Raw genomic sequence first — 13,746 nt, 5'->3', positions numbered from 1 at the left:
ATGAGCTTCTTTCAGGCAGACTACAGCACGTTTGACCGCATAGACTTCAATGGAAGCGCATAGAAATGCTCAACACAAGCGTTTGCATGAGCGTTTCCTCATTCACAGCAATGTATTTTGATCTGCTCAATAAAACGCGCAAACCATGTGAGGGAAAGACATGTAAAAACACGTGTTTCACATGCGAAAATGCTGACACCTAGGTGTGAATGGAGACTTAATGCTGAAAGAGTATAGTGTTATTTATTGATGCACTTTTCAGTTTAGAGTTTACCTATTGCAAAATAAATCTATCTAACAACATGCCCCATTTATATTTCCACATGTTAGCCTCAATCAGTGGCTTAAAATGTAAAATACATTACTGCTGAGTGATATGATAGCATTAGTTGTGTTTCAGACCATTTGATTTAGATGCTGAGAATTTTAACCCACATGCCTTGGCCCTATCAATTTTGAATCCTCTATATTCTTTGAAACATATATTTTGGTTCATGTTGTAATTTTTTCTGTTTCCTTTTGTCATGAATGTCTGCCTTTAAAGAAGAAGTCCAGGAACAATATTTGATCAACCCTTGCAGTGGGGCTTTCTCCACACTGCAAAGGTTGAGTGCACATTTTTGTCTAGGTTAAAAAAGTTATACTGATCCGAGCCAGCTTGTTCTTAGACCGGTCCCTAGAGCCTCTCTCCCCCTCCTCTGCAGCGGTCCCGTAAATCATCACATCTATACGAGGATTCTGAGGAAGATTCAAATGCTGCAGCATATAAGGAGACAGGCTGGAGGGAGCGATGTGACAGCTGGACAGCTCTGAGCTTCAGGTGAGCATAGCTTTGTTTATTTAACACTTAGACAAAATTTTTCCTGGAGTTCTTCTTTAATATACATTGGCACTAGCAAGCTGTGTCTGGGTATAGTGCAACCAAATTTAGATTCCACTCTTCTCATTTAGCATATACTTTTAAGCATGGAAAAGTCACATGTAGAATAACCACCACTTAAGGGGTTAATTTTTTTATTAAAGTGAACAGAAGCATAACATACAATTTGTTATGTAACAAATGGCAAAGGTAACACAAATTGAAAGATGATGAACATACATTTTTCTATAGATATATCTCTTTGCTGGAGAGTTGCTTAGCTCTACTAATATACTGAACTAATTTTCAACATATTCTGACTGCTTATACAGTCAATAAAACAAGCACGACAGGACTTTCAAGAATATCTGTCTACTGTGCCTCCTCAGCTCATATACATATTTATTTACCTATGTTCTTGTGTAGTAGTAGTAGTAGTAGTAGCAGTAAACATGTATGCAATAAACTGATTTATTATGCTAAATGTGGAGTAATGAAGCATATATTAGGCATAGCTCCCGCAGAGCTACAGTATGATAACAGATGCCAGATGTATACCAACACAAAAGAACATAAAAAAGCTTGTTATACCTTAGTGTCAATAAATTTACAAAGCTATATCATAATGGAGTGCACATGCATCCTTGGTTTTGTGCTGTTAAAATGAACATTAAGCTAGAAGCTTGCCATAATCATACAAACCTTGGAATCATTATATAATAGGTTTTAGCTAAAATGGAAAAAAAGAGAAAAAAAAATGAACTGTAGCCTAGATGTGCGCAATGGAACAAACATAAAGAATACATCTATCCAACAACCAGCAGTTTGATGCTTCTGTTTAGTTCCATTGTAGCTAATTTATACCTTTTTTGTTTTTACTGACACATCTGTGTGATACTGGTTCCAGGCTTTAGTCAGTGCCTTACTGTGTTTAGTGTCACTGAACTTGTGTGATTAATATGCACCAGTAACTGAAGAGATAAGATGGAAAATCTGCTTGTATTATCAGAAATGCATTGCTCTTAGTTGTGTCATACATTTGTTTTTCAGTAATTGCAATGAAGTCCGAATTCAGACAATTCTTTGTTTTCATAAACACATTAGAATCTCACTTTATGTCCTGGTGACAGGAGATCAGAGGTCCAGGGGGTGATGGGAAATCTTTCCAGAGACAACACAAAATGATTACATTTTAACTTTTTTTTCTCTGTGACCCAATGGCCATCAGTCTGCTATTTTCCGGTTCTGGTGTCACAGAGATAATTTCTAACACTTTAATACTCTATTTGAAACTAAAACAGAAGTTTTGGCTTGAATTAGGCTTTTCTAACGGATTGTTATTGTGAAGTGTGAGCTTAGACGTGCCTAGTAGTCTGAAGGTCATGAACATTGAGTAAAATCTGAAAAGATAGGGTCAGGGGTACAAATAACTAAATTAAGAGGAGGTAGTAGATTGGATTAGGTGATGGCAGTGCATTCATTAACCGTCTGAGACCTGCTAGGAGGCTGAACTAAGCTGTGACAATGTAAGGTGTATCTTTATCTGAGGTTTGTAGTTATTATAAAATGTGAAGAGGGTAGCAAGAATAGGTAGGATAGAGTTTCTTATTTAAACTAGCAGCACAAAACAATCCCTAATGGCAATTATTATTATTATACAGGATTTATATAGTGCCAACAGTTTGCGCAGCGCTTTACAATATAAGGAAGACATTACAATCACAATACAATTCAAGACAAGATGGCAAGGAGGACCCTGTCTATGAGGGCTTGCAATCTAAAAGGGATGGAGAAGTGATGCATGAGGAGGTAGCTGTGTGGGGATGAATTGTTTGAGAACGTGATGGTTCAGTGGTTAGGTTGAGGTGGGATAGGTTAGGTAGAGGTGGAAATAAATAACTGTTTGTAGTATATGTAAGAAATAAAGGTATGTTATCTAAAATGCATTTTTATCTTTTTAGAAATCCATTTGGATGGGGGACGAGAAATCATTATCTATCAAGATGATTTGGAAGGTATCTTATATATTTTTGAAACCAATATTGTTAGCAGTTTTTTTTTTTTTTGTAAATCTTCCATTCTATTTGTTCAAATAGAATCTATATATGTAAAACGTATCTAACATTGGCCATAACATAAAGCAATACCAATGATATTTAAGTACTTTGGCATATAGAAGAGTTAAACAGTTCCTGAATGCCGTGATTCAGTTGACCATTTTACAGTTTTGCAGATAAATATCTTTTTAGATTTTATTATCAAGTAGTTCAGTATTCAAAATGATGGATGCTAATACAGTATTTTATATTGTTATTTCCTAGCTGATGTTTTTAAAGGCTATTTCTGATATATGTTTTATATTTAAGTTGCTCGTGTATAGTTTTTTTCTTGCCAGTTCTGTTTAGACACATGCCAATGTATTTCGTGCAATGTTTATTTTGACTGTTTTGGAAGCTCGTACACAGTAAATGTTTTGAGTTTTGTTTAATTTCTTCATTGTATTATGTAACCATGAATAATAATGAACAGGCCATCAGGGGTGCGCAAATAATGTGTCTGTTTACCAAGTATGGCTTTTTATTAGGTGACGTCAAGATTCCTGGATCTCCCACTAATGTCCAGGCTTTGGAAACCAGCAAAACCTATGTTGTGCTCAGCTGGGAGCCACCTGTTCCTCGTGGTAGAGATTCCCTTGTCTATTACATTGAAAAGGTAAAGCATGAGTGGTCATTCTTTTTGTCTTGTACCTCTTGACAAAGATCAGAGAAAATGTGTAATGTGTTATAAAAGGTGCTATTGACGTAGTGTATTTTTAGCTACTTTAGGATGGAAAATGCGAACTCTTTACTTATGTGTGTCGTTTGAAGTTTAAATAGGGCAAAGGATTCATTTCACTTTGAAGAGTGACAAGCTGAAGACACATGGAATTTAAAGAGTCATACAATAGCTGTGTGGATGATATAAACTTTAATTACCAGTAAAACCTTTCTAGTAATGTCAAAAACACTCCCAAGAAACACTGAACTTAAAAGCACGTTAAGATATTGCCATCATTGTCAACAGCAGTTGCTAATGTGAAAAATATGTGGCCTTATCATCAGTGTATCATACAATATAATCTGAACTTTAGGTAGATAGAAAAATAAATAAATGCAGTTTTGTAGTAATTAAACATAATTTTGAAAACTTTGACGTTAAACTAGTTCAATTACCCGAAACTGTCTTGATATCAGCCTCTTGTAATCCCCTGTACAGAAGACCTTACACTGGGAGAGAGAGGGGTAACACTAGCAATCAATTAGGTGTGCGGCTTGTGCATTTGCTGACATGGGATATACTGTAAGGAGGGGAGAGCAGAGGAATGTGCATTCATGTGCTGCTGCTGCTTTTTCACTGGCCAATCACAGGCTGGGGGTGCGAGGTGATCAAGCTCGAATGCGTTACTCTAGTATAGGAATGTCAAGTTACGTAACTGGCTACGTTTTCCGGCAGGGCTGTTTAACTCTCAGGATTGGATAGACAGAAATACAAATACTTTGCAGGTAGAACCGTTCACATATACATATTTTAAATGTATGTTTAACTGTTGTCTAGAGTTTATCTTTATTTATTATCCCTTCTTACCTAGGGTGAATGATTTATGTTTTCTTACAAGTGTTGCAATGTCCCTCCTTCCTTCCTTCCCTGTAGCCCTCCTTTCCTCTGTCATCATTTATCTATTTAAAACACAGTGTGGTGCCACAGAATTAAGAGGTAGAGAACGAAAAACAGGGAAGATCAGTCTCCCCCTTTTCTAGGGGACAGCAGTGCAGAGAAGTAGAAAGGGTGTAGTGGGGATTCAGTTTTGGATAGTCTGGGTGAAGTCAAGGAAAGTGTTCATGTGGGTAGAGGTAGAGACATATTTTGGCTCAGTAAGATAAATATAAAATATTGGATATTACAATTTTGTAGTTTTATCAAGTCAGCAGACAGAGATCTCTTCACCCTTTCACCTCATTAATTTAATGAGTCATCAAAGCAGTGACTCAGTGACCACGAGCCAGTACTATGTGGCCCGCAGCCAGATGACATGTCAGGCACACGGTCGCAGACCGCGTACCTGACTTGTGGGAGCAGCTCCACAGTCTGCATCCGTGTCGGATGCAGACCGCAGAGCAGCTCCTGTCAGCTCTGGCTTCCTTCGGCCGGAGCTCTGACAGTTCTGAGCTCCGGCCGAAAGAAGGATGTAGCTGAGGAGGATCGAACCAGCTCCCAGCCTCCTCCCTGCAATGACGTGAACAAGGAGGGGACCATATCATTTTATGTGTGTGGGGGGGTTAAAAAGGGGGGAGCGTATTTTATGTGTGTGGGGGCGTGTATTAAGCTGCCCATACACCTTACAACCATCGCACTACTTGTAAGGTAATTAAAATCTCGTACGATCTGCCCATTTTTTTGGGGGGGGAATACCCCCCCTCCCAAAAAAAATCGGTGGGGTTTTCCAGCGTGCTCGGAAGACGAAAGTCGTATGACCTTACAGTAGAAGCGGTCGCACGGTGCCCATACACCTGCCGATTATCGTACGATCGCGGGATCACTCGCGATTATCGTACGATAATCGGCAGGTGTATGGGCACCTTTAGTGTATGTGTATATTAGGCCCCATATACACCTACAGTATATTTCAGGTGTGATAAGAGATTCCTGTGTCAGGAACTTGCGTTTTGCGGAATCCCTAATCTGTCGTTTACAAGCGGCAACTATCGCAAGATAAGAATTATCATAAGATTATTTAAGAGGGTGTGTTTAGGGGCGGAGCTAAGGACGGGGCAGGGTAAGGGTTAGGTGGGGCAACTGGTGGCTAGTAACTCTTAAGGCCTGGCTAGTAGCTCAGGACCTGAAATTTTGAGCCCTGTTATACAGTACATTTTCTTGATTGTGTACACTAATAAAAATGCATTCTTTTTCTTATAGACAATGGTTGGTAGTGGAAGCTGGCAGAGGGTCAATTCTCAGATCGCTGTGAGATCACCTCGCTATGCAGTGTTTGATTTGGTGGAAGGAAAGTCTTATAATTTCAGAGTGATTGCAGTTAATAAGCATGGTGCAAGTGAACCTTCCGAAGTAACACAGCCAATACAGGCACAGGAGCGTCTGGGTAATCCATTTTCTTTTCAATATTCTGTAATGCCAAGAACATTATTTGAATGATTGTTGTATATTTACTATACAGATCATTGTTTTCTTTAGTATACTCTATCTTATATTATAAATGCATTGAGATATAATTAAAATGATATACAGTATGTAGGCCTGGCTAGTAAAAAGGAGTTTATTGTACTTGTTTACTGATTTATATGCTGGATTTTATGTGCTTGTGTTCACTTATTTTAGAGTTACATGCTGATGTATTTTTTTCTTTCTTCTTTAAAGCTGTGCCATCTGCTCCTGGTCGTATATTGGCATCTAGAAACACCAGAACATCAGTTGTCGTACAGTTTGATAGAGCTAAAGTAGAGGAAGAATTAATTGGATACTATATAGATAAATCTGTTGTGGGATCTAACCACTGGGAACACTGCAACCACAAGCCCATTAAGTATAACAGGTGTGACTTTTATTTAAAAATATATAACTTTTTAGGCTTTTTTTTATGACAGACTATATCTGGCATCCAAACTTTGTGCATTATTATTTGGCTGTAATATCAGGTTGTAAAGCAGGATACAAGGTAAAGACTCACCTCACTTGTCAAAGCCTTTCATGATACAGTTAGATGTTGATGCACTGCTTTTCGGCCATTTACCACCTTCTTCAACACTGATCAATATGCAAAATTAAACAGGCACATACAAAAGCATTTTCAATGTAGTCTTAATTTAGTTTTTGTTATGCATAAAGTACTATAAAGCCTATGTCCACATTCACACCTGGGCGAGAGCGTTTCAGTGCTAAAGAAAAGCACAAAAATGCGTTGATCAGCACGTTTCCATTGAAGTCTGTGGAGCAAAGCGAGCTGATAAGCACCACAAATGAAGCTCATGGACTATTTTAAACAATGGGTGTATTGTTATGTGCGATTCACCGTGTTTGTGTGAACAGCTCCCATAGGAATACATGGGATTTTGACCTGCATGCGTTTCAACGGGGAAAAAAATGTGCTACGAAACCCCCTGGTGTAAGCTTTGTTAATATTTCCTAACAATATTTCCTAACGCCTAAGCCTTGTTAATATTTCCAGTCATACGTGCCAAAAACATACTACATGTGTACAGTACACAGTTGAGTGCAAAGTGTATAACGTGTAATAAAATATGCAATATCTAATCAAATACTCATTTGAGTAGCAATGAAGTAAGAACATCTCATAGACTGTAGCTCAACAACTTCATTAATTTGCTACCTGCATTTTTCTGTCTTAATCCATTGTCAGTCAAAATAACATGCTCCGCTACTGCCAATGCTGGGTCAGTACTTTATACAACATTAGGCTACAAATAATAATTATTTTAATTAATTATTTACCCATACCTCTTCTGGCCGGTCTTCTGTCTTCATCTGTTTCCAGCTGTGTTTTCTGTTTGCTGGGTCCTCACTGCCGTCCGAGGCCCCATGATGTGCCTGCAGGGCTGTCTTCAGTGCCTCCTTGTTCTGCGGCTCTCTCCTCACAGCGGCCGGCGGGCCCCATACTATCTCAGCCGGTTATCGCCATGGCAACCATCAGTATCCGGCGGCCGGCGGGCCCCCCATCTCTGCGCCGGGAGTGTCGGATGAATGGATGATCCGACACTCTCGGCGCAGAGATGGGGGGCCCGCTGGCCGTTGGGTACCGATCCGGCGCTGGGACTGTGCTGGGCTCCCTAGAGGCCCGAGGCCCTGGTGCGCCCGCACCGCCTGTACCGGCGGTAGTTCCGCCACTGCTGGGTTAGGCCCAGTGCAGACCTGACCGATCCGGGATCGCACGATCCTGCACAATGCAGACAGCTATTGACGTGCAGCCCCATTGATTTCAATAGAGGGACATCCGCGAGGCAATCGCACAAAAAAGGTATATGTACCTTTTTTTTGCGATACACGATGCACTGCAATCCGCCCAGCGCGACTGGGTTGCCATTAGAAAATAATGGCACCCACAGCATGACTGTCTGTGCTGAGCGGTATCGTGCATGATTGCCGTGCGGTCAGGAGTCGCCTAGGTGTGCACTGGCCCTTATCTGTATTTTAAGAGAGATGTAGCATATTTGTTTAAAGTAATGTCACATTATTTCAAGTATGGTTTTGTTCAGGCTGTAGAGCAATGGATTAGCTAGTCTTACATATGTCCATAAACAAGCATTTTGTGTATGTGTAATACATAGATGGTAGTAGATACTGTTGTGCTTCTATCTGACTTTGTATGAGTAAAGTGAGCCTTTAGTCTGCATGCATAATGGTTTAGCTATACATTTTTAAATTCAATTTAGTGTCTTTTGGAGTTGTGTTTTTCTTTCTAGTGTTGTTCATTATTTGTATGAAGTGTCTACCAGGACATGCAGTTAAATGTCAGAGTGCACATTATGAATTCTAGATGTGGAATATTTCACTTTACAGATGACTTGGTGAACTATGAGTGAACTGGAAAATCTAACAACAGGGTTAAAATGACTCTCAGCTTGTGTCATGGCACCGAGCAGAATTAATAAATTTCCCACTGTAAATGACAAACATTTAAAAGTCTGTACGAACATAAATGAACACAATATGTAATATATGTGGATTATTTTCGGGTACAAGTTTTGGCTTTAGCTTAAATGCATCTTTTGTATTCTGTATAATGCTAAACTCAAGGCAAGTAGCTAAATACACAGCAAAAACACATATATGCTAACTGTCTTACCTGTCAAATGTTTTGTAATTCTGAACAGCTGGTTTTGTGATTGAGGTACACCTGCAGTACAAGGAAGCCATGTCCTAGACCTCCATGGCAGCAGCATGTATTGATAGATCACACACCCCAACCTGCAGACAACACAATGAGGGAACAGCAGCACACTGATGAGCTTTTACTCTGTTCACTCTGCTTTCACATTTGTCAGCATGTTCACTCTCAGCAGATGTACAAAGCAGCAGAGCCAGATTGGCTTCTAGTGCCGACCTTCCCTCTCCCAGTCTGAGTGCTATTGTAATAAAAGATACAGAAGCCCATATAAGAAATATACAGTACACTAGGGCATATAAAAATATAACTATGTATGATTTAAAAGAGGGAAAATCTATCTCACCACAACATAACATACCGCATATTTATTTTCATGCAGCTATATTGGCAAAGCACAAAAAACGTTATACCGAAAAGGAAAATTACATTGAAGCTGCCATTGCTGATTCATTTTTAAAGTGTGTGCTTCTGCCTCATCCCTGCTCCATAACTAGTCTCAAGCCTAGAACAAGTATTCTGACTATGAGTCCTGACTTCCCTAGCTGTATTCTTGTTTTTGGTAGTAAAACATTGAAGAGGACTACAGCCCTAGATACTTTAATAACAAGCCAACAATGGCAGCTTTCTAATTCCTCTTTCCCCCGTATCCCTGTCTGCAATATTTTATTTCTAACTGTCATTTGGCATATCTTGTCTGTTGGGCTGAGCATATTAATTCACGGCCACCAGGGAGGAAAGTGTATAAATCAATGAGCTTGTGATAACATTGACCAATTCCCTTCCTTAGGTTTATTGTGCATGGTTTAACATTTGGAGAAAAGTACATTTTCCGTGTGAAAGCAGTAAATGCAGTCGGTGTCAGTGAAAATTCACAGGAATCAGAGGCAATAACTGTTAAAGCTGCTCTTAGTAAGTATACAGTAACATGCATCTGTCTGTTAAGATATTTCTGTTATTTTCATAGCAGTTTTCCAATCACATCAGTCCAGATTACTAAGCATAGACGAAAAAAAGATCAAAAGAAAAATGACACTGTAGCCTGTAAAAGATCACTATACCTAAAACAAAACTGTATGTGAAAAAGTTACTAGCCATGGGGTCAATTTACTAAGTTATTTGAGTAATTTTTAACTGTGCTCATTTTTATCTTTGAATTTTCTCCTGAAATTGTTTAATTTACATACATGACTATCTAAGAAGTATAGGGTGTGATACACACAGCTCACCCAGTATAATTACCCAAATTCCTCCATGGTGCCTGGAAATATTCCCTCTTCCAGGGCAAAACAAAATATTGGCACTCCCAGCTCTCTTCTGAAACAACCTTTATTAAAAAAACATCTGTACAAATTTGTGATCTGCTAACATGTTTCTGCCCATCAGCGCCTTAGTAATAATTAATTAGCACACCATTGCTAAAATTATATGTAATAATAAAAATAATTATTTCAAGTATAGACACAAGTTCCATCTGTGATTCAGGTTTTGTGGAACTCTTGTCTGTAACCTAAAAATTCATAAAGCCTCCCGCTGTAGCAGTCTACTATGGCTTACTCCGTAAGCCATAGTGGCGGGATACCTTTGACACGTGCATTGCAGTAGAATTTTGGGCTTCCCTATTCTAGTGCACGTGGTGCATCCAACATATTGTATATTATATTTCGAATAAAGAATGACACAAACAATATTGTTTGTACCACAATTAATACATTCCGATATTGGAAAAACGTCTGTCACTTCTGACTGCACGTCTTTAGTTTTCATGTGAACATCACAGGATCTGGTATGAACCCTTCTTTGGAACATTTTGTCTGGTATGGTTGCTATATTGGCAACTTACTGGTGGTATGGAATAGAAAACCAGAATGTTTGGAGTTGTTTTTGCTGTCATTCCAATTATTACAACTTTAACATACATTTGTCTGGCAATTGGGATGCCAAGACTAATACTTTTTTAGATTGACCCTATGGGGTGATGTGGATGTACAATGACTACTTTGACCTTTTGAAAGCCAGTATCAAGCAATTCCATTCTGTGAGCCACCAGCTGCCACTCCAAACATACCGTCAGGGCCATCCCTACATGACAATTTAGGAGGACCTTCCGTAACTGCAGCACTATGGAACTCTTTGGTAAGGAAGCAGATACCATTGAGGGGTGACTGCTTAAGAGAGGGTATCCTGAAAGGTCTCATTGAAGAGGGAGGCAGCAAGCCTTATGGGGTTAAGGTGAAGAGGTTGTATCAGAGAGTATGCCAAGCATGCAAAATAACAGGTTCCCATTTTCAAAATCACATATTCAAGGAATTTTAGTAAGATGAAGAATATTGTAAAAAATAAATCTTCCCATTTTTTATGCAGATACTGATGTACAAGAGGTATTATCCAAGGGTTGCAAAGCCTCTATTTTAGGTTCTGTATTGTCCCCTTCTCTATTAGCAGATCCTAATAATAGGAAGAGTGGGACTTGGTTATTTGCAGGGCCCTTATAACTGCAGCACATAGACCTGCACATACTGTGATGTTTATCGGAAAACTAAAAAGGTGCAGTCAGCAGTGACAGAAGAGGTATTTCCGATAAGGGACTCTTAACTGCTTGAAGACCAGGTGTTTAGACCCCCTTCCTGGCCAGGCCATTTTTCAGTGTTCAGCACTGTGGTACTTTGACTGACGTTTATTCCATCATGCAACGCTGTACTGAAATGAATTGTATACCATTTTTGGGGGACACATAGAGCTTTCTTTTGGTGGTATTTAATCACCACTATGGGTTGTATTTTTTACTATAATTAGGAAAAATTACTGAACATTTTGAGAAAAAAACGTTTTTTTTTTAAACATTATGTTAGGAAACATTTATTATTACCCAGTTTCTTGGTAAAATATAAAAGTCAGGGGTCACGTCGGGTAAATAGACACCAAACATGTCAAGCTTTAAAATTGCGCACACCTGCGAAATTGCAGAAAACTACCATACCCAAAATTGGTCATAGTCGACACTTTAAAAGCTTTTACCGCTCATCAGTTTAGTGTTATCAGTGATTGATGGCCCTAGAAGTATTGCTCTCACTCCGACGTTCGCGGCAATATGTAACATGTGCAGTGTAATGAGAAGCAATCGTTTTTTTGCACGTATGCGCCCCCGACGCATGTTTGCATGCGTGTATGTATGGGTGGGGACTTTTTTTAATTCTTTTTTATGTGTAATTTTTTTGGGGGGGACTTTACTTTTTTTTCCTATTTTCTTTTTCACTAAACTTTATTGCTATCACATACTGGGGCTAATAAAACCCCCCTATGTGATAGCAAAATATGTGACAGGTGAAGACCCCTAATGTCACCTAGGACCCCCCAAGAGAAGCTGCTCCATCAGCTTCTTTTCAGCTTCTGAAGCTGGAGAGTGACACAAGAATGCGGAAGTGATGTAATATACAACACTTCAGCGTTCTTGCAGAGGAGAGGGGACCGGAGGGAGCTCGTGTAACGATCTCCCTCTGATCCCCTGTGACACAGGCGCCATGCTGATCCTGGGCTCGCACCGGGCACAGCGGAGCCCGGGATCAGCGGGACAAACGCGGGGGTGGACCGCGGAGGAGGGGGGGCACCAATCGTTACCCCATACAAGCGATCCGCCGGCTCTACAGCCGGCGGACCGCTTGTATGTTAACAGGCATCGCTGCCTGTTTTTAAATATCGGGCATTTCCCGCTCGCCCAGCGCGAGGGGGCGTGTCTGAGCGGACTACAGCCGGCCCGGAGGTAGTTAATTGTGGTACAAAGAACGTGATTTATGTCATTCTTTGTTATAAATGTAATATACATTATGACAGATGCACCACAAAGCATCTCCAAACTAGAATAGGTATCATTTCTGTGGAGCCCACAATTCTGCTGCGCATGTCAAGTGTATCCCACCACTTTAAGGATGTGCATGGTGGAACAGACCCCTTGTTCTTTAATAGGATTGAAAGTGTGCTCCCACATCCCAGAGGCAGAGATAGCAACAGGAGACTCTACAGCAGGAGGCTTTGTGGATTCTTAGACTACAGACTAGAATTACAAGGGGCTTGAATCACATATGGGCAGGGCAGCCATCAGCAATTATTGGGCCCCTTACACAGCTCCCCACCTGCCCACCAACACTCCACAGGCCCGTCCACTGGCTGTCCCACCGAGTCCACCCACTGACTGTCCCACTGGGTTCTTCAGTGCACCCACTGTTTAACACTCTTGCAACATAATATATGAGGATGAAACATGTATTCCATGTCATCAGTGCGCCTGTGGCCCCTTACATGTGTGTCGGCCATACCCCCCTGATGGCAGCCCTGCATATGGGACTAGCATCAACACTTGACATAAATATTCTTGTTATTACAGATGATATTGGTAAGATTTATTCGTAAATGTTTCTTCTGTGTTTATTGACATGTGGTGCCCAGGATTTTCCTCTGTGTTTATGTGTTTTGTAGCACATTTTTTTATTTTTAACACAAGTGTGTTTTGATTAATGAATTATGCTCCACCCTTTGGGAAGGGGTATTTTAGCAATGGTGCACTGTTCAGTGATTAACTATGACCAAGGCCCTGTTGGGCAGAAACATGTTAGCAGATAACATAGATATTTTTGAAAGGTTGATTCACAACAGAGCCGGTACTGTAAGTATTTTGTTTCTGTATGTAATAGGTGTGTATGTGTTTTTTTTTGCCATGAAAACAGTCATTTGATTTAGTTAAAACTAACCTCCATCCTTACCTTCAGTCTTGTATCGTTGTATAGGCTCATTTCCTGTTCTGAAATAACTTACTCTGATTTCCCTCTGAGGATGTATGAATGTATCAAAACTGGAGCAGACAAAATCTGGAGCAGCTTTGCATGGCAACCAATCAGCATTCACTTTTAATTTTCAAACCCAAACTGAACAAACTGAAGATAGAAGCTAATTGGTTGCCATAGGCAACTGCTCCAGATTCTTCTGCTCCAGTATTGAT

The 13,746-nt window shown here is 40.0% G+C and overlaps 1 protein-coding gene across 1 annotated transcript in view; it reads left to right on the top strand.

Moving 5' to 3' along the window:
- Positions 1–13,746, top strand: part of MYOM2 (myomesin 2) — a 128,059-nt gene that overhangs the window by 43,803 nt on the left and 70,510 nt on the right. Inside the window, exons 12-16 of the mRNA XM_018574917.1 lie at positions 2,821–2,874; positions 3,444–3,571; positions 5,813–5,996; positions 6,272–6,446; positions 9,544–9,665. Coding sequence (XP_018430419.1) covers positions 2,821–2,874; positions 3,444–3,571; positions 5,813–5,996; positions 6,272–6,446; positions 9,544–9,665 — 663 coding nt within the window. The remainder of the gene's footprint in view (positions 1–2,820; positions 2,875–3,443; positions 3,572–5,812; positions 5,997–6,271; positions 6,447–9,543; positions 9,666–13,746) is intronic.

The sequence above is a fragment of the Nanorana parkeri genome, unplaced genomic scaffold (assembly GCF_000935625.1).
Source record: "Nanorana parkeri isolate BGI_ZX_2015 unplaced genomic scaffold, ASM93562v1 scaffold51, whole genome shotgun sequence".
Lineage (NCBI taxonomy): Eukaryota > Metazoa > Chordata > Amphibia > Anura > Dicroglossidae > Nanorana > Nanorana parkeri.
Note: the sequence above shows the minus strand (reverse complement) of the source record. Positions and strands in the feature narration are given on the sequence as shown.